This window comes from Epinephelus moara, chromosome 10 (assembly GCF_006386435.1).
Source record: "Epinephelus moara isolate mb chromosome 10, YSFRI_EMoa_1.0, whole genome shotgun sequence".
Classification (NCBI taxonomy): Eukaryota; Metazoa; Chordata; class Actinopteri; order Perciformes; family Serranidae; genus Epinephelus; species Epinephelus moara.
The window spans coordinates 18,542,121-18,567,051 of record NC_065515.1 but is presented as its reverse complement, the minus strand read 5'-3'; the positions used below and the strand labels follow the sequence as shown (position 1 = coordinate 18,567,051).

General features: G+C 40.5%; 2 protein-coding genes across 8 annotated transcripts in view; both read left to right on the top strand.

The window, feature by feature from the left end:
* Positions 1 to 16,924, top strand: part of atp13a3 (ATPase 13A3) — a 46,335-nt gene extending 29,411 nt beyond the window's left edge. The window contains exons 15-34 of one of the 2 annotated variants that reach the window (XM_050054046.1): positions 311 to 372; positions 956 to 1,106; positions 1,351 to 1,470; positions 1,842 to 1,859; positions 2,232 to 2,385; positions 2,567 to 2,687; positions 3,008 to 3,132; positions 3,742 to 3,902; positions 4,373 to 4,501; positions 4,651 to 4,730; positions 4,871 to 4,913; positions 5,026 to 5,135; positions 5,287 to 5,383; positions 5,467 to 5,539; positions 5,663 to 5,840; positions 6,608 to 6,786; positions 6,886 to 6,974; positions 7,643 to 7,723; positions 9,269 to 9,361; positions 10,452 to 16,924. In XM_050054046.1, coding sequence (XP_049910003.1) covers positions 311 to 372; positions 956 to 1,106; positions 1,351 to 1,470; positions 1,842 to 1,859; positions 2,232 to 2,385; positions 2,567 to 2,687; positions 3,008 to 3,132; positions 3,742 to 3,902; positions 4,373 to 4,501; positions 4,651 to 4,730; positions 4,871 to 4,913; positions 5,026 to 5,135; positions 5,287 to 5,383; positions 5,467 to 5,539; positions 5,663 to 5,840; positions 6,608 to 6,786; positions 6,886 to 6,974; positions 7,643 to 7,723; positions 9,269 to 9,361; positions 10,452 to 10,649 — 2,262 coding nt within the window. In that variant the 3' untranslated portion in view covers positions 10,650 to 16,924. The remainder of the gene's footprint in view (positions 1 to 310; positions 373 to 955; positions 1,107 to 1,350; positions 1,471 to 1,841; positions 1,860 to 2,231; positions 2,386 to 2,566; positions 2,688 to 3,007; positions 3,133 to 3,741; positions 3,903 to 4,372; positions 4,502 to 4,650; positions 4,731 to 4,870; positions 4,914 to 5,025; positions 5,136 to 5,286; positions 5,384 to 5,466; positions 5,540 to 5,662; positions 5,841 to 6,607; positions 6,787 to 6,885; positions 6,975 to 7,642; positions 7,724 to 9,268; positions 9,362 to 10,451) is intronic. The other variant, XM_050054047.1, reaches the window with a different exon arrangement.
* Positions 16,925 to 18,649: 1,725 nt separating this feature from the next.
* The window catches only part of opa1 (OPA1 mitochondrial dynamin like GTPase), a 43,605-nt gene continuing 37,323 nt past the window's right edge, over positions 18,650 to 24,931 (top strand). For 3 of the 6 annotated variants that reach the window (XM_050054482.1, XM_050054478.1, XM_050054477.1), the window contains exons 1-5: positions 18,650 to 18,846; positions 20,828 to 21,152; positions 21,419 to 21,515; positions 21,708 to 21,815; positions 24,419 to 24,472. In XM_050054482.1, coding sequence (XP_049910439.1) covers positions 18,818 to 18,846; positions 20,828 to 21,152; positions 21,419 to 21,515; positions 21,708 to 21,815; positions 24,419 to 24,472 — 613 coding nt within the window. In that variant the 5' untranslated portion in view covers positions 18,650 to 18,817. The remainder of the gene's footprint in view (positions 18,847 to 20,827; positions 21,153 to 21,418; positions 21,516 to 21,707; positions 21,816 to 24,418; positions 24,473 to 24,931) is intronic. The other 3 variants (XM_050054483.1, XM_050054480.1, XM_050054479.1) reach the window with 1 other exon arrangement.

Genomic DNA, 24,931 nt, shown 5'->3' with positions numbered 1-24,931 from the left:
TGTCATGCTCTCCATCAGAAGTCGAAAAAGTTCACGCCCCCCAACCCCACAATTTTTATCAATCATTAACAATATTGGGGAAGCAACCCACAGTTTGAGAACCACTGCACTGACCTTATTATCGCTACAGAAGGAATGTTTCATTGTCTTCAGACCAAATAGAAAGTACACACCTCAAAATAAATGCAGACCCCAACAACACAGTGATCTGAACAGTCGTAGGACTAGAATATTTTAAGTAATTCAGAAATTGGATTTGATTCTATTCAATTAAATTCAAAGTTAAATTCTACGTTCTTTCTGCTAACAGACTGGAACTCTGACAGAAGATGGGTTAGACCTGTGGGGAGTCCAGAGGGTTGAGAATGGCAGGTAAGCCAGTACTCTAATTTGTCAAGTATGAAACTACCAGAGTTTCAATGCATTTTTATCTGCATCCCACAGAAATCTGTGTCAGTCACCACAAGTGAAATTATTTAAGATGCCAAAAGAGATCAACAAAATCTTCAACCAGCGAGTGTCCTCTTACCATTTGTTATTCAGTGGGACTGCTACTGTTGTCATGATACTGTCATGATTTATAACTTTGATACAGTACCTCCAAAAATATAATGTTGGATACCATTTCCAATGCCACGGGGAAAATTGACATTGAGGGCAAGTGACTTACAATTTAATAAGATAAATCTGACAAGGCTATAACATGACAACGATGACATTTTTCCCCTGCTTAGTAGCAGAGAACAGCAGAATGACTGTAGTAAACATTAGCAATTAGAGAGAGTGCGAAAGTGGTATCCCTTGTATCGATTCTGTGGAAAATGAGTATTGAAACTGTTAATAATTTCAATAAAGCAGTTACAATTTCAATTTTCCTCAATTGTGCCTCTCCCCCATTATGTGTCTCAGTAAATCCTATTTTCTCATCCACCGTCTGTTTCTTCTGCCTCTCCAGTTTCCATCTGTCAGAGGAAAATGCGTACAAGCAAAATCTCGTCAAGTCCCAGTTTGTGGCTTGTATGGCCACCTGCCACTCTCTCACCAAAATAGAGGGCCAGCTGTCTGGAGACCCGTTGGACCTCAAAATGTTTGAGGCTACAGGCTGGGTGAGTTTTTCTGTATCTATCCAAAAGCATAATGTTGATCAGGGCTGCACAGTGGGAATGTGATTAGTCAGGGTGTGTGGGGACAAATAGCTTTTTGAATGTATTTTATGTGTAGGCTATCATGTGACAAAAAGAGAAAGACAACTCTAAAGATATTCATTAAATATGTTTGAACATTCTTGATATCTCTTACTGTTACCACATTTTTCTGAACCTTGTTTTCTCTAAACCTTTGTCCGCTCAGATCCTGGAGGAGGCCACTGAGGAGGAAACATCTCTCCACAACCGTATCATGCCCACTGTGGTTCGACCCCCAAAACAGCTGTTGCCCACAGAGCCTGCTGTATCAGCAGAGCAGGACATGGTATGAACAGCAAGCCATTTGTTCACCAAGATAACCACAGGTCCTCAAAGTCTGGGGAATATCTACAAGCATGTCATACCAGTATAAACATTGAAATTTAAATATATACAGCTCTGTAAATCTAATGTTACTTGAAAAATATCAGAGCTGGAGTGTGGTCTTAGACATTTTTATATCACAGTTTGTTGTATATTGGCCAAATATATATATATAAAACCAACATATTCTTGTGCCTCAATGCAACATAAGTAGGTACCACCACCAAAGCATAACAACAGCAACATTATTAATATTGTGAATGACTGCTTTATTTGTTTTGACATTTTGTTTTCTCACCAACTTGTCCCACTCTGCTCTTTTTCTCATTTTAGGAACTGTATGAGCTCTCGGTAAGAATCCTGCTTCCTTTAAGGGAAATGTACTAGTCAAATTCTTCTTCTATGCTCAATGAAAAGTGTTTAAAGAGCAGTAAAATTAAGTACAAATAGTGGCCTTCTATTGCTTATGTCGGCCAGTTAGTGTAAAAGTAATTTAAGGTTCGGCTTTTTGATAATATTTTTTAAGTTGACAAAGAGTTGTAGTCAATTTGTTTACTATTCAGTTTAAAAACAGTGGAGAATCTAATCTGTATTGGGTGTCATGAATATATCAACCATTATCCATGATGAACATTTAGTTTTCAGTTTTAATCTTCCCCTTGACATAAATGATTAAGACTGTTGTTTGCTTCTGCATGTGTCTGTGTGGGTGTGCATGTGCAGTCAGCGTATGAGATAGGTATCGTGCGCCAGTTTCCCTTTTCCTCAGCACTCCAGAGGATGTGTGTGGTGGCTCGTCTGCTGGGGGAGAAACGTATGGATGCTTACGTGAAGGGGGCGCCGGAGGTGGTGACAAGTCTCTGCAAGAAAGAGACAGGTAAGGTGTCTAATTACTGTAACTGCTGTAGTGGTGAACAGCACTGAAATGTATTATTATCATTATTGTTATTATGTCTGGCTGCAGATTATTGAACCACTCTCCTCCACTGTGTCTTTACTTGCTGTCTGTCTCTCTCTGACGTAACTCTTTACTTCAATGTCCCTTTTTGTCTTTGCAGTGCCAGTAAACTTTGCAGAGGTTTTGGAGGGCTACACCAAGCAGGGTTTCAGGGTCATAGCTCTGGCTCATCGTCGACTTGAATCTAAACTTACCTGGCACAAAGTCCAAAACATCAACAGGTAGTTTACTTCATAATGCTGATATTAATACTTATGACCTTTATTTTAAACATATCCAGTGAACTTCAAGCTGAGTATTGCTGCTGCTTTTACCATGCTACTTCACACTGACGACACATTATCACACCTACATTCCCCTACTCTGACATACAAATAAGAAAATTAAGTTAGGGGATGTTGTGAAAAAATAAAGAACCCTTGTGAACTCAGCTTCTTAAAAATAAAGACTGGGAGCAAATGTATGCAAGTCCTCCTTGTATTCTACATATTGTGGTCTTGGCACATCAGTACCAATCTGTAAGTTTTTTTCTCTGAAACAGGGATCACATCGAGGCAAACATGGAGTTCCTGGGTCTGATCATCATGCAGAACAAGCTGAAGGCAGAAACTCCAGGGGTGCTGCAGGACCTCTGCCAAGCCAACATTCGCACTGTCATGGTTACTGGTGAGACCATGTACACAAGCACAAACACACACACACACACACACACACACACACACACAGAGGCCTTAAGTGAACCACTAATGGCATCAATATAGTCACTAAAGATAACACTTTATCTTCCTGTGTCTCTCTATCTGTGGTTGGTTTAAGTTCTTGTATTGCTGTGACACAGGTGCATAGTGAGTTTGGTAATCTGAATATTGGAACTCAATAGATTAAATCCCTCTGGTATTTACTCAGCTGTACCTTTAGCCTCAACTAATAACATTTTCTAGGCTGCTCAGTGTAACTGGCACAGACTATCCCCCAGAGGATTCTTTTACTGCTTAGCTTCTGAAGGTTGGTACACAGGTCTTGAAAAGAAAGACAGCCTGACAGAAAATTGTGTCACGTTGAAGCTGAAAATTAAATTCAGTAATTCATGAGTGAGTCGTGATCTACACATACTGTATTCAGCACCATTTCAGAGCTCCCTAAACGTTCCCATTGATAGGGTTCTGGCACGATAGGTTCCTGTTTCCATTCAGCATCAGCCCCATACTAAAATAGATATTAATATGGGTTGTTGAAATTCTGAAATGAAAATTGCGCGCTGTAATCACATTCCAGGTGACAACATGCTGACTGCTATCTCTGTGGCCCGGGACTGTGGAATGATCCCTCCAAAAGACACAGTCATCATCGCTGATGCCCACCCTCCCTATGATGGACAAGCCGCCAAGATCACCTGGAGATACGCCGACAGGCCAAACAAGACATCTCGCCTGGAGGTGAGGCCATGGGGCTCATGCTAACTTGTAGGGCTCTCTTATTTGCACTTTTGGCTGCACTGAGTGAATCCATACAGCGTTGATTTGCGTTTCTATTATAGTATAAAGGAGCCAAGTCGTGCCCATTGAGCACACAAAGGATTTTAACACTTGATTGAGAGAAGCAGATGGGAAACAATGTGGTCTAAACTGCCAAGAAATAATTTTCTGGCTTCAATAAAATGAACCTAGAATAAAGTCAGCACAGTTGCAGTCTCTATTCAGATATGTTTCTCAGTGTATATTGAAGAAAATAGTTAAAACAACTAGATACAATGGTTTACATAATGCAGTCCAATACAACAGCTTAATAATCAAATATGACCTTTGCAAAACCTAATTCTTCTCATGATTTCAACTCTTATGAGGCAACTGTCTATTTGTTTCTTATAATGTTTTGTCTCTAATTCATACTTGCATTGCTTTAACAGGAAGTAAACATCAGTCTTGAGGATGTGTGTCACGTAGATGAGCCCAAAACACAGGAAATGTACCACTTTGCTATGAACGGAAAGTCATTTGGTGTCATCGCCGAGCATTTCCCTGACATGCTTCAAAAGGTATGAGGTCTCGTAAATGAGAGAGGACATCACTCCAACTTTTCCTGGAACTGGAATAGAAATGTTAAATTTGCTTCTACTGTTCTTTGGGTCTCCATGGAATCTTCATGATACCTAATGTTTTTATGATTGTGTGTTCTGCCTTTCAGCTGGTGCTGCATGGCACAGTGTTTGCCCGAATGGCCCCAGACCAGAAAACCCAGCTCATTGAGGCGCTGCAGGGCGTAGAGTGAGTATTAACGTCCAACACATGATGTAACAATGAAAAATTACTTTGGCAAGTCATCTTAAGTTTACAGAAGTATTACATTTACAATATATGCTACAAAACTGAGCACAGAGTCACCGCTCTTTATTATTTTCCCAAAGCTACTTTGTGGGGATGTGTGGAGACGGCGCTAACGATTGTGGGGTATGTACAGCTACTTCTAAAAGTAACTATTAATGTGACAATAACAGGTTGACATGGGCTTTAATTGACTGTAGTCTGGACTTGCTTAATATTTCTCACTTTCCCAACACAGGCTCTGAAGAGGGCTCATGGTGGCATCTCTCTGTCAGAGCTCGAGGCCTCTGTAGCCTCTCCCTTCACCTCCAGGACTCCGAACATCTCCTGTGTCCCCAACCTCATCAGGTTTGTTTCATTTGTGTGCCACACTATAGACAAATACACGGCAGAGAAAACCAAAAGGAGAATCTCTTCTCTCTCTCTCTCTGTTTTCTAAATTCAAACTAGTAAACAGCTTCATGACATAATGTTACTTTATTATATTTTGCTTTTACAGGGAGGGACGTGCTGCTCTCATCACCTCCTTTTGTGTGTTCAAGTTTATGGCCCTCTACAGCATCATCCAGTACATCAGTGTCACTCTGCTCTACTCTGTACGTAATGCTGCATCCACATCAATAGTAGCGGAGGAATTAATGAGACGCACAGTCCCATATCTGTTGTTTTTGTTTGTTAGATCCTCAGTAACCTTGGAGATTTCCAGTTCCTCTTCATTGATATCGCCATCATCCTCCTTATTGTCTTCACCAGTAAGTACAGGACAAGAAACAAAGAAAAAAAACATGGTTATGTCTTTATTTTTCCATCTCAACCTCCTGCCTCTATTACAATGTCTGTTTTCTGCCCATCCTTTCCCCCCTGCTCCTCTTCAGTGAGTCTGAACCCAGCGTGGAAAGAACTGGTGTCACGTCGTCCCCCATCAGGTCTGATCTCAGGGCCTCTGCTGTTCTCTGTGCTGACCCAGATCCTCATCTGCTTGGGCTTCCAGACAGTCACATTCCTTTGGGTCCGACAGCAGCCCTGGTACTCGGTCTGGACACCACTGACAGAGTGAGTACCCGCTGTCATTGTCCCTGTAATTCTTTCTGCCAGGCGTAAGCCTGAAGTGAATCATGTGTGCACATGTAAGTGTCTGTATTTGTCTTTCAGCTACTCTCACAAACTACTGGACAAGTTAGGCTAATATTTTGCGTGCATATTTATAAATATATGCTCAAGGATCTCTCGTTGCAGTGATTCACAATTGTTGAAAAACCTTTTTTATTGACCTCTTAACCATCAGAAAGGGGTTTCAAGTCCTCAGCAAATCATGTAGCAAAAGCGCAAAGCAAAGGCATTTCAGGCAATCAGTTAGTCTAAAAACAGTAAGCCGCGCATAGTCTGTTGTAGGCTACATTTTGGACTTTGTCAAAAAACTGACGTCCTGCAAAAAAGACTGGTCATGCTGGAGCATCTGTAGGTTAATTCTATACCTGATATGATCCACTGACACACCAAGCCGGTGGTCAGCTGTCAGTTGTTGGGCAGTCGATGAGCGTCTTTTCAGTGTGTTCGTGTGCAACTCTTTAGCCAAGACACAGGCAACGTGAGGCGATGCAGCAGTTAGCTTTATTACTGCTAGTTCTCTGAAGTCTGTTTGGTGTGTCTAGAGTGGCCGCGGTCAGCTCTCCCACCTGGGAGAGATCTGCACTCTACTGAGTGCACTTTTCTAGTTTAATTATGTGCTTTAAATAAATGTATTGGGCATTGATTTCTGCATTTTGACCACAGACCAAAAATGGTATTTGATTGTTGAATTGAACTCTCCTCTCCCACAGTGCCTGCAACGAGTCATCACATATTAATGTATCGGACCACAACGAAACAGAACTGGACGACCACAACATCCAAAACTTCGAGAACACCAGCCTCTTTTATGTCTCCTCCTTCCAGTATCTCATCGTTGCCATCGTTTTCTCAAAGGGCAAACCTTTCAGGCAGCCCAGCTACAAGAATTGTAAGAAACTTGCTTCTTCATAAATCGGTCCTAAAGTAGTTATTTTTATGTGTAATACATTTGTTTATGTGTGTCTGTGCTTGTGTGTTCTCTCCCCAGGGCCTTTTGTGCTGTCTGCCTTGAGTTTGTATATTTTCCTGCTGTTCATCATGTTCTACCCTATCAAAGATATCGATGAGTTTTTCGAGGTAAGACAATGTCGAACACAAGAAACAACTTTACTCAGCTCTAGTGTAGACTGTAGCTTCTTTTATCATGCCGACCTCTATACTACTATGCTACTTCAGAATTTTGATATGATGTAAAGTACTGGTCCATAATTTCATTAAAGGGGACCTATTGTGCATTTACTTATTTTCTGTCACATATAGTAATAGTAAAATGTTAGATGTCCATATTGAACTTTCTAGTAGTGATGTAAACTTATGTAAAAGTAATCCCTGTTAACAAGTACCTCATCAGCTTGTGACAGATTTCTTTATGTCGTCATCTGCTTTAGGCACGCTCCTGCAAGTGTTTATGTAACCTAACCTACACTGCTTCATGTAGCTACATATCAGCATCAGGGAAACATGTAATGGAGGTCGCTATGTTGTAAAAAGGAGCGCCTTGGACAGGAGGTGAACACAGGTGTTCAAGCACAGACAGAATGAGGAAAATGATGTGTTTTTGAACATTGGAGAACACATTCTTGTAGAAACCCCAAAAACAAGTGTGAACCTATAAATGAGCATAATAGGTCCCCTTTAAGATGTGCAGAACTGAAGTGTTGCAGATACATTAGGCCTTAAAACAAGGTTGTCTTGCTAGTAATCTCTGATGATCAGTGTTGGAGTTTCTCTCTTTCTCTGTACAGATTGTTTGTGTCCCGTATGACTGGCGGTTTAAACTCTTCCTCATCATCTTGGTAAATTCTGCTGTGTCTGTTTTGGTGGAGGTAAGACACACACTTGAACACATGGTAACAGTAGATGTTTTTCTCATGTTCAGTTTTTGTTTCTTCATGCAGTGTGCTCATCGTTGTCTCATGTAGCTGGACAGCAGGATCAGTCTTGTGTTGTGAGAAGAATTTGTGTTGTTAAGTGCAAATGTTCTTTTCTTTAAAGAGACAAACTATGGTACATGTAACAGTTAACACTTAACGTATGTGACCCTTTTTTGGGGGGTGAAATGTTTACATTTGTTGGGCTTTTGGAAATCATCAAAGCAGCTTTAGTTTGTCTTGTCTAGTTTTTGGATAGATGGATGCTCTTTAAGAAAATAATTTATTTCTGTACCACTGCATGTCAATGGATAGATTATGCTGGCTTGCCACACTCAGTGGATCAGTATAACTGTGCCTCTGCCTTCCTTTTAGATGACTGCCCTTGCATTCATGCACTTCTCAGTAGAAACCCTAGATGATGCTATGTCCTTAATTTCCAGTGCAAATTTCTTTTAACACTTTAAGTGAATTTAAAAAACCTGCCAAAATGGTTTTGCACGTAATCAAATTTTCAGCAGTGTGTCAGTGTTTTGAGACAATAGTATCCATGCACTGTCTTCTTACTAATCTGTTTAATTTAATGTTAACCTCACATGTAATGATTAACACACATCATGGAAGAAGTTGCCACGCTTGATTACTTAAAGGCATACTATGCAGGATTTTCCTAAAAACGAAAATATAGACACACAAGTATCCTTCTCAGTTGTCACGTACAAAGCACTAAAAGTTTGTGGCGGTACATTTATTTGCAGAGAATCTGCTCTCTGCCTGTATGTTCTTATTTTCTTCTTATTGTGGTTACGCTTGGTACATTTTTGGGTGTTAGCTGCACATGGTGGATGCAGCTAATAGCAGCGTGAGGTCAAGAAAGACTCAATGTTGCGACCAGGTTACTCCGCTGCCTCCGCCTCTCTTCTCCCCTCTGCTCTGTAGATGCCAGCTACATGTCTGTGTGTCTGTTTAATCAAGGGCAAAGTGGAGCAGCTCTCACACACACACACAGAGCAGAGAAGCCAAGCAGACAGGATGAAGCATGCGCTTCAGCTGAATTCACACAAAATCCAGCAATGCAGCACCTTCCTGCAGGGTTGTCTGGAGGTGTGGGTGTTTATTTGTGCTTTAGAAAATCACGTTTTATTCCTCTGACTCTGTTTTGTTATCGTTAACGCCGCTCCCTGTCCTCATTCACTCTCTAGCTCACTCTCTCAGTCTCGTTGAGCCGAGGAGAGGGGGCTTAGTTTGAATGCTGTGTTAACAAACAGCAAGCTACAAATCCTGCATAGCGTGCCTTTAATTTATTTACCCTAACATGTAATGATTAACGCACAACTTGATGGAAGAAAAAAGTTGCCACACTTGATTATTTAAGGCTTTGATACATTATGGCTCTGCAAAAACAATTAAAGACCTCTGCAAAACAACAATACAGAGGCTATGTGAAATCAAATTAGCCTCTCTGTAATTCTTTCCCCTGCCCACTGCGCTATTCCATAGACCTTCATCCTTGACATCGTCTTATGGAAGCTTGTGTTCAGCCGAGACAAACAGGGCAGCTTTGGCGTCACTCCTGTCGCCCCGACACCACAGGTTGGGAAAATCTGACACATTCTTCTCTAGCCCTTTCATTTTCCTCTTGTGTGGTGTTTCCTCTCTCTGTCCCCCACTTCTTTCTCGAATGTTACGAAGCGCACCTTTCCATTCTAACTTCTAACCAAGACATGCATGTGCGAGACGTCAGTCTCTTCTTGACCTGTCCTCTCCTATTCGTGTTCCTCTGATGGGCCCTCTGTATCAGGGCTTGATAACACTCTTTCTCCAGACCACTTTACTTCTGTTCTCCGGCTCCATTTTGAAATAAGCTTCATAACTGCTCTTAAAGACAACTATTTTACTTAATAACATTCTTGCTAAAGCTAAAACCTATTTTCAAATGTAGCGCTACTGGTGATCCCTGTTAAACACATTTAAATTGAGATAAGCAAGTTTATGTCTGGGAAGTAATTGCTTTATTTTGAAGCTTGATGATCAAATGAGTGAGTAATGCTCTCACCTTCTTTAGAAACCACCATAGAACCACCTTGCTAAAGGTGGTAAAAACCTTTAGCAAGGTAATTAAGGCTTTACTAAGCTCTATTTGCTGCACTCTTAGTTTCCCAGCGTTGTCAGTGGCTCCTATCAAGTATAGTATATTTAAAACAGAAGCAGGCTAGCTTTAAATGTTTTTTTCCAATATAAGGTTAAGGAGAAACTTTGACTTATTTATTTGTTTATTTTAATCTGTAAAGATCTGCTGTGGAATCCTTTGTTTGATCTTTAACTCCATGAGCTTGTTTTTAGGGAGTGGGCTCAGTCTTTAAGCCGCCCCTCCCAACTCCTTCAAACTATTATCATGCTGAATTTTGTTTTGAATGACTTGCATGAACTGTTGTTGCAGTTTACCAGTATAAAGAAATGTGCCTGCGTTTCACACAAATGGCTCCTCTCCAGTTTATATTTTGCATGCAGCAGTTATATCAGCATGCCACTGTCAGATTTGCATTGGTCAGTAAAAGCGATTTAGAAAACTCTGAACAAAGTGTGACACCAGTTTCTGGAACCTTTCGTCCTTCCCTGTCCTCCTGTCTCTGGTATTTTTGTTTTACATATTTGTTTATTGTTGGGGTTGTGGTATTTCCAGGGGTTTATTGACCTGCAGGCATACAAGTGTCTGACCCGGCTGTGCTGCCCAGGCAAGATGACACCCAAGGCTCGCTACATGCATCTGGCCCAGGAGCTAAGTGTGGACCCTGACTGGCCGCCAAAGCCGACTACCACCACTGAAGCTAAGATCCGCCCAGAAAATGGTTCCACCTATCAAATCATGGCCAACTCCTAGCACCCCCACGCCCCCCTCACAGTGTCTAATCTGTCCCTTTCATACAGGAGGTGTGCATATGATGTGTTCATTGAACGCACATTCAACCGATTCAAATGAAATTTTCACAGTTTAATTGCTTGTCGTTACGGTTCACAGAGACTTGCGTCTAATACTGTAGTTCAGAGACGTTGCTGCAAAAACCTTAAGATTACACATGAGTACCAAATAAAGTTAAGTTTCAGTTCTCTCAGCACTCTTGCGCTCTTCGACTCAACCACTCGTGCACACTCAGGTCTCACTAGCTCTTTGAATATATTTAAACATCAGTAACAGTAAATGTTATTCCCATTCTTTGCTGCGATATCGTTTCCCTAAAGCTGAGCAGCATTTAACCAGGCTGGGAGGAGGGGGTGATCAGTCAGGTCGAATACGAGCGTTCACCTCTTTAGATTGACTGCAAATGCAGATTTAATCCCCTCACTTTGTCTGAGTCCCACTCCACTTCAGAGCTAGCTTCAGACTTACACGTGCACTCAGAGATGTCAGGTTAGAGCATCTTCAGATTTCATTCACAACCGCAGTACCAGATGTTTATTTCAGATAAAGAGTAAAATAGCATATTATCACACCTGAGCCTTTCAGAATGATCACTGAAAGGAAAAATTACAGTGTAGGATGAAACCGCTGTTAGCCTAAAAGAGGGGTTGTACTATGGCCCTCTAAAGTACGGCCCACACTTATTTCAACGATGAGTAAGACTGATAAAGAAGGAGTCTGGACGAGCTTGAGCAAGAGGGTGGAAAAAAGAGATTTCACTGACCAGCTCTGTACTAGCTAATCATACAATTTTTAAAAGCAGCAAGTTGTATTTCTGTGCAGCCAACCTCAATTTTAGGACGTTTGCACACTAACTTGTTTGACAGGTCTAACCTGATTGCTACTATGTAGTGGTCTCATACCGCTAATGCACATATATCAAGCGTCATGTTAACGAACTAGCATTACCATCTGGTAAGCACTCATTATGAAGCATAGATTCATAACCAAAAAGAAAAGCTTTAAAGCTTACCATGGACCCCCAGGGATGAATGAAATTACTAATTTGACACCAGTATTCAAGAAGTCTTTCAAGCACACTGTGAGATGTATAAGACTGGGGATCCTGGAACAGCTTCAGTCAACTTGTTCACCATTGACAGAAGTTCATACGCACATTTACAAGTAAACACACACAAAAAAATAGGCTCACTGGCTATCAAGAGCCAATGATACAGGTCTGGAAAAGTAAACCGGCCTGTCCAGATTTTGTAAAGTTTGGAAAATGCACATACGTCTGAAAATATTCACTTTTTTCAGAGGTGACGGAACAAAGTAAAAGTATTAGTAAACCTGCTGTCACCAGCCATAATGTGGCATGGCATCTGGAAATCTTACTTTTGTTCCCGATCACTTTTAATTTAAACCCTCAGAATTTCAGAAAATTATATGTTGCTGTTTTAAGCAGGCAAGGTAGGTTTAGGGAAAGTGTGCTTTTCAAATTTCAAGCCTTAATTACCAAATACAGTACGTTAAACATCAGACTGATAATTGAAACTACCAAGTGACGAACCTCAGAAATTAATCTGAGGTTGCATTTTCTTAATGAACTTGGCCCAACATTTCGTACACAGTCGAAACATAATGGCTTGTAAAAAGGAACTTAAAGAGAACAGTGAGGTAGAGAGATGTGCTCATCCTCTCTCAACCACAGGCTGGGACCTGTGGCTGGATCTCCATCGTGTTTGTCAGTTTGTCGGAGTTTAGGGTTTTTAATAAAGATATTGTTATGTAGAAAAATAAAAACTTAAGAAAAAACAACAAAAAAACAGACAAAAACAAAAAGATAAAATTCATCTCTGCTTTTGAGGCATGCGAGTGGATCCATTGGACTGTCGGTCCGGACTGAAATAGCTCTATAACTATTGGATGTATTGCCATGAAACTTAGCACAGTCATCGAGGGCCCCCCAGAGGATGAAGTCAAAAGTTATTCTGATTTTTCATGTCGGTCCGTTAACCAGTCAGCAACACTTTATAACAGGATACCTCTAAACTAATGACAGCATCAATCTCAGCTCTACTTTGATATAAATCCTATCACAACATTACACTTACATGATAAGTGTTAGCATACTGCGCTAACAAGTCTGACAGGGAACAACATGGCCTTTCCTCGGCGGCTCCCCTCATGCCAAACATTCGCCCCACTTGTGGTAAAGATCTAACAGCAGCAAACGTATCTCTACTTTTCAACTATTAAAATATCTTTTCTAGCGCGTGCTATAAACTTTTAATCTTACATTTTTGCATCTATGAGCCATGTTCTGTCAGCATCTCAGACTGAACTCATACCATGACTTGCATGAAGCCAGCTCCCTATCGTCATGTTCTGAAGACTTGATGGTTGCAATACTAGAAATATTACTACCAATACAGAATTTTAGTACATTTAGTATAAAGTACAATTACATCTTTGTATTTAAAATAAATCAGCATGAATCTGGCTGGTTATAGCGGACAGTTAATCACATGCATGAGACCATACAGCTCACAGCATCCCACATTTACACACTCATGTCAGATTGGCTCCAGAAAGCCAGCAGTGCTGCTTACATTTCTTTACTTTAAAAACAAAATTTCTTCCTATGGAAGACTAATTAAAAGCGTGATAGTAAATAAAGGCAAGACGTTGTGCATGTCATCAGCTCGCTGCACATTCAAGACATCCCTGTAACAATATCTGCTGCATATGGTGGATGCTGATAACATATACACTTGTATCCATGTATTATACACACAGTAGGCTAACTGCAGAGAGAGTTAAGGGCTATATTTTATGTCCACTGCTCTGTCTTTGACATTGAAAGTGATGCTCCACTTTAAGTATCAAACACTCACTCACTGGAAACTTGTAAGGTGGCTGCAAAAGTGTGTTCCCTCTTCATCAGTAGAAACCTGACGGTGGAAATTGAGTTTGCTAAGCTAGATTACAAAAATGACACACTGAGCGAATGGATAGAAAGCAGAGTTTGCACTTCAGGAATTGTTTGATGCATTGGATGGATATGGACATTAGACATGTAATATAATTGGTCCTTTCAAAGTCCCGCCTCTTTTCCCTTTGTGCTCTAATAACAGTTGAGCAAGATTAAAACACGGCAGAACCTCGGTCACCTTAACCCCTTTCCTGTTATACTTCATCACACTATGTGCTTGTTAAAAATGTTAAAAAGAAAACTACAATTTGAAGATGGTTAAATCGTGTTGCTGAGGGACGGTCATAGTCTTCACAGCCACATTAGCTACACTTGGCAAAATGCTAGCTAACTATGTTTGCTAACTAACACATAGCCACATCAAGAGGAGTTAGCCTATTGTCAGATCACCAATTTCAGGACAGGACAGTTAGGAATTATTGTTAACCAAATTGAGGCTAGCGTTCCTTTGTTTTTATTATCTCTGTAAGGCTACATCTGTGTCCACAAGTAGCTAACTTTCTACTGTAAAGAGAGACCAACTTTAGGTCAGCACTAAGGTCTGAAGTCAGTGATAAATACGTAGAGTGCAGGAGCAATGTTGAATGATAGTCTTGTCGTCCTCAGTCTCTACTTCTTCCTGTTATGTTAAGACTGGACACTTCAATTGCCTTTTTTATAAAAGTTAACATCGTGAATATATCCTTCCATCACATACTGTAGTCCTTGTTGTCGGCTTCTTGACGATATATTGCCTGACGCCTAGAAACTATCTTGATATACGCTGCAGCACCCTGCTAAACAGAACCAGCATCACTGTTTCCTTTTTGTCAAGCTTGTCTTGTATCCAACAGCATCTACTGCTCAATTGATGAAATTCAAGCTGACCACAGTCGTTGCAAGAAGAAGACAAACTTTTAACAGCCACCAGAGACAGTGTTTGATCCTTCAAGGACAGATTTAGGATGGAGTATCACTTTAAAGCAAAGACACCAACACACATACAGCTGGTTGTCAATGTCAATATAACTGTGTACTCTGCCTGCAGCCTGCCTTTCATAAATTGTGTGGTTCAATATTAAGGATTTCAAAGAGTGTGTGTCCCAATGTTTTGTCAGACTGCTTATAAACACATATGGGACACAATGTCAACAGAATGTTCAAATAAATGTAACGTTACTCCTCCTCCCTGACAAAATTAAGCAATTATTTATCAAGCCTCTGGTTGCAGCACTGCATCATGTGACACTTCATGACATCGCATTCAGCTTGTCCATTGATAAGTAATGGTTTTATTCATGTAGAACAAAATCACAAGTCTGAAGTTGCTCAGCTCCTAAAAGCCATTGTCTGTTGAGATACTTGTAATGTTACAAATGCATATGAATACCTGTGATCCATACTGTTTTATGATGAGCTCAAATGTGATATGAGAAAATGGTCTGAAGAGATATTATTTGATGGGCGGTTACTAGTATTCTGTGGGATGGATTTATAGTACTGTAGGTGAGAACTGCAAAACATGGCCCAAATAGACTTTTGTGCCAATTTGCAGATAGATTATATGTTGTCAAAAACATGGGCCACATGGGTTTATACGCCTCTGAATACTCAGCGGTATTTCTTCTTTTTATATTTGCTTTCAGGGTTTGTTTTTATTTTCTCTAGATAGCTACTGAGGCTAAAACTGAATGTTGTGTAAAGAACAAAAATTAATGCAATGCAATACTATGGTTATTGATTCTTTTTAAGACTTTTCATCACATCTGTGTTGGTTATTTGAAAAGATAAAAAAAAGAAGAAAGGTTTAATTTTAGCTCGTGTTTATCTCGTCAAATCTGATTTGACTCGGCAGACGTAGACTTTAAAAGGTGATAATAATATTAGAGGTTGGATTCTATCTGTATATATGAGATGTACATTTCTAGCGTGTGCATAAAAATCAAAAGATTTAGTTATAAAGATGTATGGTTTTTGGATTATCAAAGGGCTGGTGTGTCTTTTTCTACTATTTTGGTACTGTGTTACAATCAGTTGTCTGTCTACTTTTGATTTGTACGGTCTGTTGGATTTATTTGTACTTTCACTTTTGCTATGGAGTCGCATTAGCTTGGATCTTATTTGGGCATGAATCCTGGGCATTTATTTCACACATTGAATCAGTTATTGTGAAGTATGATTGAATTTGTTTATTTTTGGGGTAAACACAACGCAGCACATGTCTACTTTAGAGTTTTGAAGAAAGTTGAGTCCTGAGTGGAAACATTTTGTCTCTTAAAGTAGACCTCTCAGCTTTTTTTTTATGCTTCTCTTTTGTCTCAATGCTTTGTGTAATATTAAGGACTTGACACAAGAAGGGAATTCAACTGGTGTAGTATATTTGGCGCCTCCTCTCAGCGAATCCAGAATCTGAGCACCATTAGACAATCTTGTTACTTTTCCGTTTGATCATCCGATGTACATATTTTACTTTCTTTGTCTGAAACTTTTTAAACGATCATTTACATCCATGTGGAATTAAAATGTAATTGGCGAAAAGAATGTGTATTGCTGCTCGATATCAGCTGTCTGTTGTAGAAGTGCGACTATATTGCTGCTAGGGGCAAAATGATGCAGTCTCAGCTCAGTCATAACTGTGCACCTTGATACAGAAAATGAATCAACTCAATGACGTGCAAAGTGTAAATACTACTATTGCTTGTCTTCTACGCTACAGTTTTGCCTTTAACCTGACACAGCTATGTCAAAGCAATGGCTTTTATGCTGAAACCTCTATGCTCTTATACAGGTACAACATATACCGACTTTTGACAGTTATCATTGGCCTCTTATTCACATCATGTATTTTAAACAAACTATCGAATGGCATTTAGATCGAGTCAGCCACTGAGTAAATGAAACCTCATGTGGATGTTGTTTCCTCAGGGAAATGTGTCTATTTGTAATGAATTCAGAAAATAATAAAAGTTGATACCCAAACTGAATGAAAATATAGTGTTGGTAAAACTTTTTATTGCAGTCCATCTGTACTGTATGTCAGCTCCTTCAGTACACTTTATCTGGTGGGCTTTTTATTTGCAGCTCCTACACCTCAGCAAGAGGCCAATGTGGGATATATTTTTTGTTTTTATTGGCAGAGATGTACTTTTTTTTTTTTTTTTTTGAAAATTTTTGTACTTTATAATTTATTTTTTATTTATTTTCATTTCTTTCTCCCTAAGGATTGTATTTCAGATTTATCTTGATTTCTTTCTTTTCAATAAATGTTCTCAAAATGGCACATCTGTGAGTTATTTATTTCCGTTGTGTATGTGTGGGATACCATGAAGCTACGGAAGCTGCAGCAGATTAAGTAGAGTTGAGTTTACCTGTTTACAATGCATATTAAGTGCAGTACCTGGTTAATATGATTTAATCACAAGATATTCACTGACTGAACAAGTTGACCGGGATCACCTAGATGTGAATAACTGAGCAACACATACTGGATAGTTGGATACTGAGGGCTGCTGAGGTTACATATATTAATCCCTGAAATTCAGATATAAGAAATCTCATTAAGCAGAGCTTTTGAAACCATTTTCATGCAGTCTGATATAAGAAATTTGAACATACAGGTAATTAACGCAGCTTCAGTCTTGTAAAAGTTCCACCTCACTGGTGTAAGCACTCAACCTAAAATCCACAAATGTAGCTAATGTAAAGTCGTGTGTATATATCGGGAGGCAGGTGAACAGCTGCAGCAACTGGATTTTCTGTACTTACTTTGTAAGTGAGACTAGAGAGAAAGTTTCACAGCTACAAATCTTACATGTGTTGACTTCTGGACCCTTCTGTGAGACATGCAAAACCTTGCCTATTCACTGAGCACTTAAATCTGCATGCATAGGTGTAGATTTCAGGGGGGGTGCAGGAGACATGTGCCTGTCAGTATGTAGAATATGTGCATTTGTCCCCACAAATACAATCTTGAAAGTAGCATAGCACTTACACTGAAAAAATTACACCATATATTGATGCAGAAAAAAATCACCAAAATGCATAAAATGAATGGTTAATGCTCAAATTTTTCTGGCAGAGGACCTTCAAGCTCCTGGTTTTATATGTCTGGAGTCTCTCAGTCATCAACTTAATCTCAATTGTACTTCGTCTTTAACAAGTCCAAGCTGCACCTGTTTATTCAAATGACATCTCTGTCAGCCATGTTGATAGTATTGCCTATGTAAATGTCCCAACTAACAGGTAGCCCTTAAAATGGTGTCTACTTTTGATATATGTGCACTTTGGTTGAGGGAATTACTTACAATTCATTCATACAATTAAAACTTGGGTGATAGAGCAAGTCTTTATCACTTTTGCATCTTGTAGCAAACACTGTCCAGAATCAGCATCAGAATCAGAAACACTTAATTGATTCCAGGGGGAAATTGTGGTTTCTTACATCAGATGTAAAGTGTAGAGGGTTATAGAAGAAGAAATAAGAATTATAAGAATGAAGTATGTAAAAAAATATAAAAATAAAACATTTATAGTGTTCTACAGTGCTAACACTACTATGTAAATCAATTAAAACTATATGTGCTGAGTATGTAAAGAGTGTAAAAAAAAAAGTGTGCCTTATGTTACAATACAATGTATAAAACTGGTATTTAAAGTTAGAAATACAAAATATGTGTATAATGCTACAGTGTACAACACAATATATTCATAAGTAGGAACAAGAATAAGAAATATATCCAATATGTGCAACATATGTCTAGTTGTTGCTTGTTTGATGAAGGCATCAATATGATTATGACATATTGCCTGTATCACATATACATTATCATCCCACTGGCCCAGGCAACTTATTTTACAAAGCGATTTCCCAAAAATACAAATCTAAAACTAATTTCTGTATTTTTTGGGACATTTAGTTCAGTCAAATTAAAGCCTTCAATCCTCCTTCACATAGGAACTACTTCACTGCTGTGTTTTCTGCCAGTGCTCATTTGACAGTAGTACCATTCACAGGAAGTGGACTGTCACTCTGGCTGTGTCCTTGTTAGCTAACGAGCTAGTTAGCTGCCACAATAGGCGAGCAAATGTGTTCCTTTTGGAAAGATGAATCAAACCGTGCTTAAAGAGACATTTTGAAAGAGATTAGTGTTAACCCGCTGTTGATAACGGCGCCATGTTGCGTGTCGGGAGTAAAGCTGCCTGGTAAGTTCCCATTTAATGAAGGTAACGGTAGCAGAAGCTAGCTGTGTTAGCCGTGGTAGACAGAAAGCACACATAGCTAGCTGGTCATTTTGACAGCTGAGGGCAGCGAAGCTAGCTACCTGCTTCGTGTAAATAGCCGTCTTCCCAGTAAAAACCAAACACATTAATATGACGTTAGCTAACGATATGCTAATTAACCTCTTCACAAACTGCCACCGACATTTATCTTTAGCTTCAAAGCGACCTGTGCCGCTATGTTTGATTTTGACGTTACTTTAACATTAGCTAGGTAACGCTAACGTGTTTAGCTAGCTATACCGTGTTTTTCTGGAGAATTTGGTTTATCCTACAGTCTGACCTGACTTACAGACCTTTGTGATTTGAGCTGGCATACTGTATATTATCAAATAGTAGGCCGTAATGTGAATCAGAAATATATATATATAGTGTTTGCTTAGCTAAACACATGATAGTAATGTAACGTTACCGTAAACACGATGGATTTGTTTACAGACTGCATTTGAATGAAGCATGGTACAGCTTTATGTTGCCCCACCTTGTACTAAAAACACACCACTAGAATCTATAATGTGGTACAGTATGACAGGCTTATACCCTAGCAACAATAATTTAGCTACGTATTTTATTACCCTTAGCTATCAGCTACTCTCTGTACAGTATCTCATAGGCTTGCTCAAAGGCCTTCCCTGATGATGGAGTCACAGGCTGGAAATGAAGATATTTGTTTGACTTACACAATCTTGACTCTACTCAGGGTTCGGAATTAACTTTTTTGTCCACCTGCTACTGTGGATTTCAAAACCTGACAGCCCACCAGATAACCTATGTTTCTATAGCTGATGAGTGAAGCTAAGCTAGCAGCCACTTGCATAGTTTACCAACATTTGGCTGGTGGTTGGTGCTGATTTCTAACCCTGGCTGATCCTACTACGGCTACAGCTACTGCTAGTGTGACTAGCAACCACTGGAATTACTGATACAAGCTTTAGATTTACGTAGGGTCACTTTTTTTGGTCTAATATGTTCTCTTAAGACTAAAATTAGATTTGTATGCCGCTCTCTGGTCAGTAACAGCATTATCAGGGATGAAATTAGAGGGATGACCAGAAGCATCCACTGAGGTTATACACGTATCAGCCAAAACATTAAAACCAAGTCAATAACATTGATCATTGCATCATAATGCAATGTTCTGCTGGGAAACCGTGGGTCTTGGCATTCATGTGGATGCCACTTGAAGCGCTCCACCCACCAAAACACCTGTACAGACTAAGTACCCCCACAACAGAGCTCCCTAATGCCGTTGGGCCCCCCCAGCAGGAAAAGACATCCTATCACACCAGACAAACCGCCATCAGGAATGTAACAAAAAGCTCAATTTCAGCTCATTTGCGAACATCTCAATCTGATTGAGAATTTATGGGATGTGCTGGCACCCCAGAGGTAGCCCTGATCCATGATGGGGCCTCCTTGGATGAGACTTGGTTCTGACCAGTCGAGAAATGGAGACAGGATCTCTGCAGGATGTCCTGTGGTGTCTGGCACCAGGGTGGTGGCGGCAAATCCTTTGAGTCCTGTGGGTTGTAAGGTGGGGCACCAACATGTCCCACAAATGTTCAATCATGTTGGGATATGGGGAATTAGGAGGCCAAGTGGACGCCTTTAGGTCTTTGTCATGTTCTTCCGGCCATTCCTGTCACCTTCCTCGGGCATGGTGCATTGTCCTGCTGGGGGGCCACTGCCATTGGGTACTGCTGTAGCCAAGAGGAGTGGTACTTGGTCTGCAACATCGTTTGGAGGGTGGAGCGTGTCAAGTGCACATGAATGCCAGGACCCAAGATTTCCCGGATAATTAAATTTTAAGAAATGATGTTGCCTGATAGGTGTATAATCAGGTGTTTATAGGCACATGAGGTAGGCGAGCTTGTGTATTTATTGTTCAATTTTTCTGCCTTCTCAGCATGGCCTGCAGGAACCTGGTCTCCACCAACATGGGAGTGAGATTTCGGGTACCGCTGCAGAAGCTGCACCCTCTGTCCCGTGCCATCCACCACCGCTACTCTGGAAACACCAACCCCCAGCGTCCACCTCATCGCACGGCAGCCCGCTATTTTACCTCCATGTCACGGTTGCCCATGCGGCCTCCCAAGCCTCCCCCAGGGTCAGGGGGCCGTGGCCACCAGCAGCAGCGCAACTTCTGGGTGGCCCGCCTCGCTGCCCGGCTGCTAAGGCTTCGATACATTCTGCTGGGGTCGGCAGTGGGAGGAGGATACACTGCTAAAAAGGTCAGTATCAAGTGCCTCTGACTTCAGGTTCTCAGGTATCTCATCATCGCAGAGTTAGAGAGTTAGTATTTCATCACACGAGTTTAGCGATAAACAGAAAATGAACAGAGGTAAACATAAGAAGTCAACAACGATCTTAGTTTTGTCCAACTTTTCCCTGGATGCTTAATAAAGCTTCCCTTCTGCTGTGATGGCATTCATTGGAAACAGTGCTGTAAAACTCTGATTCATGCAAAGATAACATAAGCCTGTCATTTTATCTCCAGACCTATGAGGAGTGGAAGGACATGCTGCCTGATTTTAGTGAATACAACTGGGTCATTCCTGATTTTGTCTGGGAACTGAGTGAACAAATTGATCTTGGTAAGTGTTTTAATTTTAATGTTGTGATCCAAGCTAATGTGCTCATACTTGACCTTGCCTTTCTTATAAAGGATCCCTTATTTCAAAGGAGGACAATTATTCTCGGGTTATACTTGAAACATAGCTGAACATTAGATAAGGCCTCTGCGTTTCTGTCTTCTCTACTTGACCTATTATCTCTTCTATACACAGATAAACTGGCCAAAGCTCTTCCAGAGATGGAGGAAATAGCCAAACTACTACCTGACTTCGACAAGATAGGCGAGAACTTCACTTTCCTCAAAAGCCTCCTGTCGTCTGGTGAGTGATCAAAACCTCAGCTGTGTTCTCGTAAAGTTACTGCATCAGTGTTTAGTCCAGTATAAACTTTTAAAATGAATATCAAAGTAATTGTAGCAGTGCAAACTTGTCCTCCACATTTACATTGGTCTCAGTCAGTGCCCTATACCTATACCTGCTTCAAGTATGGTATCTGTGGTTTCTCCCACCTCAAAGTGACCTTTACAGAATGAGATAACATAGATTCAGAATAATGAAAAAATATGAGGAAGTAGCCTGCTTCTTGCTCTGAATTGCTTCTTCTTCTGCAACAGCCCTCCTGTCTATGGTTGTGGTTGCTAAATAATGCTACAAAGAGCCTTCCTTTACACCAAATAACCAGTGTGTATTGGATCAGTGGTTTTGTAGGCGATGTTAAAAACATGTCTTGTACCATGGTGTTGCAAACAGTCATTTATTCAGATGGGACCAGGTGCACATTGCTGAGCAGTCCTGGGTTGATTGATGTCAAAGAGATATTTATACATTAATAGAAATAAATGTGTCTATGTTCATTTCACTTAATGTGTATAAAAACATTACCTCACAATGCACAAATATTGCTTCGTATTGCACCATGACTTTACAGCCAGCTCACGCTTGTCAGTTGAAACTTCCTTGAGATTACTCAGCATATGTGCAACTGGTTTGCATCTCTGGTGTTCCCTATACGTGTGCTTGTTAAAGGGAAACTTCTATGAGTTTTTTTTTTTTTTTCTTCAAACCCAGACCCTATTGTCCCATATTTATGTGTCTAAATAATAGAGACAACAATTTTGGAAAGTGGTCCAGTATTGAGAGAAAAGCAGACTGCAATGTAATTGTGCACTGTCAATTTCCATCCATTAAGCACTTGTGTGTTGGCTTGTTTTTGCCGCTGACAGGTTCAGATTCTTATTGTAAGTGTCTGACAGCATTACAAAAAGACCCCACAGAGAATTGGGACGTATTCCTTACATTTCACTGATCTGGTGTGTTTGTTAGTGTCTGTAACCAGGTGTTGCTCAAGGATAAATCCCGTTCTAAAATCTTATGGCCATTGTTGACTCAGCCACACTTTCAACCATGACATTGAAAATCTTTGGAATAACAGTAAGCTCGGCCTTCTAATACAACAAACTTTGGGGCTGTGCATATGCTGTGTCTTTAACTGCCTGGAAAACACGAGGTCGGGTGCTGGGTGCTATTTCTGAGCCATCTTCCTAGAGCACAGTGGCAGGTTGCACATGAGGTTGCTGAGCAACTTTAACAAGCACTGTATCAAATAATTTATAATTTATTATTGATATTTACCTGAAATCCTGAGTGCAAGGCTGATCTTCTTCCAGGTGCTGTCTAAATGTGTGTAGGCCTATCGTCCGTGGGACAGATTTAAAGCTCTGGCAGCCCTGCACCAAAATGATCAACTTTTCCATATTTACCATAGACTGATTTATGTAAGAAGGGAAAGATATCTGTCGGCTGTGATTGGTTGTTCCTTGTACATGACATGCAGTGTGTGGTGCTGCATTCCAAAAGTTGAGCTCGGTTTATCTCAGAGTGCAGCCGTCGTGCTCTGAAAAATGGGTGCTCAGGAACACTTGTGCACCCGACGGTGTTGCTCTGGCGCTTGAGTGCGCCTGCGGCATGTCTACATTTGAAACAGTGAATTTGAGGGTGCAAAAAACGCAGTATGTGTATGGCCCCTTATCCTGACACTTCTCTTTCCAACACTCGCTAACGTATCTACCGTTGTTTTTCCTGTGACAAGTCACGCTCTCAGGATCTCAGAACGGGACATCTCCTTAAGTAAGACTTGGTCACAATCACACAATCACCAACAGAAGGATAGGAAAAAGGTTTCATTTTCTGTAGGGTCCTTTCCGCAATTTTGTCAAACACTTCTTTGAACAATCTGAGCCTGTCAGTGACAAAAACAAGCACAGTGCTCGTTGCTTGTAGGGATTACATTGCAGCCTATTTTGCTGTTGTCTCTGGCACTGTCTCTCTCAATACTGAACCAGTTTTAAAAAATGTCACCATTCATCATGCAGACACAGAAATATGGGAAAATATGGCCCAGGTTGAAAAATACTCAGGTTTCCCTTTAAGAATTCTTAAAAAAGGACCTCAAAAATCCTTAAAAGTCTTCTGATAACCTATGAAGTCTTTCATCCAGGAGTTTTTGAATCAAACATTATCAAAAGATTTATTCCATCAAGTCATGAGTGAAAGGAAGTGATGGTGTTTGTCATAATGCAGCACTGACAAAGAAATCTTTTTCCTCCCATAAATCACTACCCAGTAGAGGAAATGTATTTAAATAGAGTAACCTCTAGATTGGCTGGTAATTACAAAATCTGTCTCTTTGAGCTCTTTCAGGCCCAGTTTGGTGTGTGCTTATCTCTTAACAGTTTCTCATTAAGTGGCTGCTTCACTCGAAGCTCCAGCACAGCAGTGGCTTTGTTTTAATACACATCATTTAGCCGTGTCCCTGCTTTGACCACCATCCCTCTGCTTCTGTCTTTTATGATTTTTATTATCTTGTGTTGTTCTTCCTTTCTCCTCCTCCCCAACCCTCCTGTCCTCCTCCACATTCTTCACAGGTGTGAGTTTGGGTAGTGAAGTCAAAGGAGCTTCTGGTCTGCATCTGTTGTTAGGTGTGTAAACCCTGCACTCAGTAGCGCTGCCCCTCCTTTCTCTCTGCTGCTGTTTGACCATCCCCCTGCCACAGTATTTGGTATGGTTGTGGGTTCCTGCTTGCCAAAGTTGGGCTCTGAAGGCGGTAGCAGAGCATCTTCCCCAGGACGGTGGCTTCCAGGCTGCAGACCAGTGCTGCCGTCAACAATAGCAGTGTTCATGGTCAATGCAGGTTCTGTATTCAGTGAAGTGTATGACGTTTCACTAGGATGGTGAATCAGTTTCATCTTGGACTGGGTGTTCAGAGGAGTATGCTTAGTCATGCAGATATTAAATTTTACCCTGTGACTTCTGTCTAATGGACCCAGTAAAAGCCTTACTCTTTAAGTTTCTCTCCTTATTTCTGAATTTTTCTAAATTCCTCAGAGAACCTCTTTTGTGTCAAGTGCAGTAAAACAACCGTGTTTAATAGTGGCACA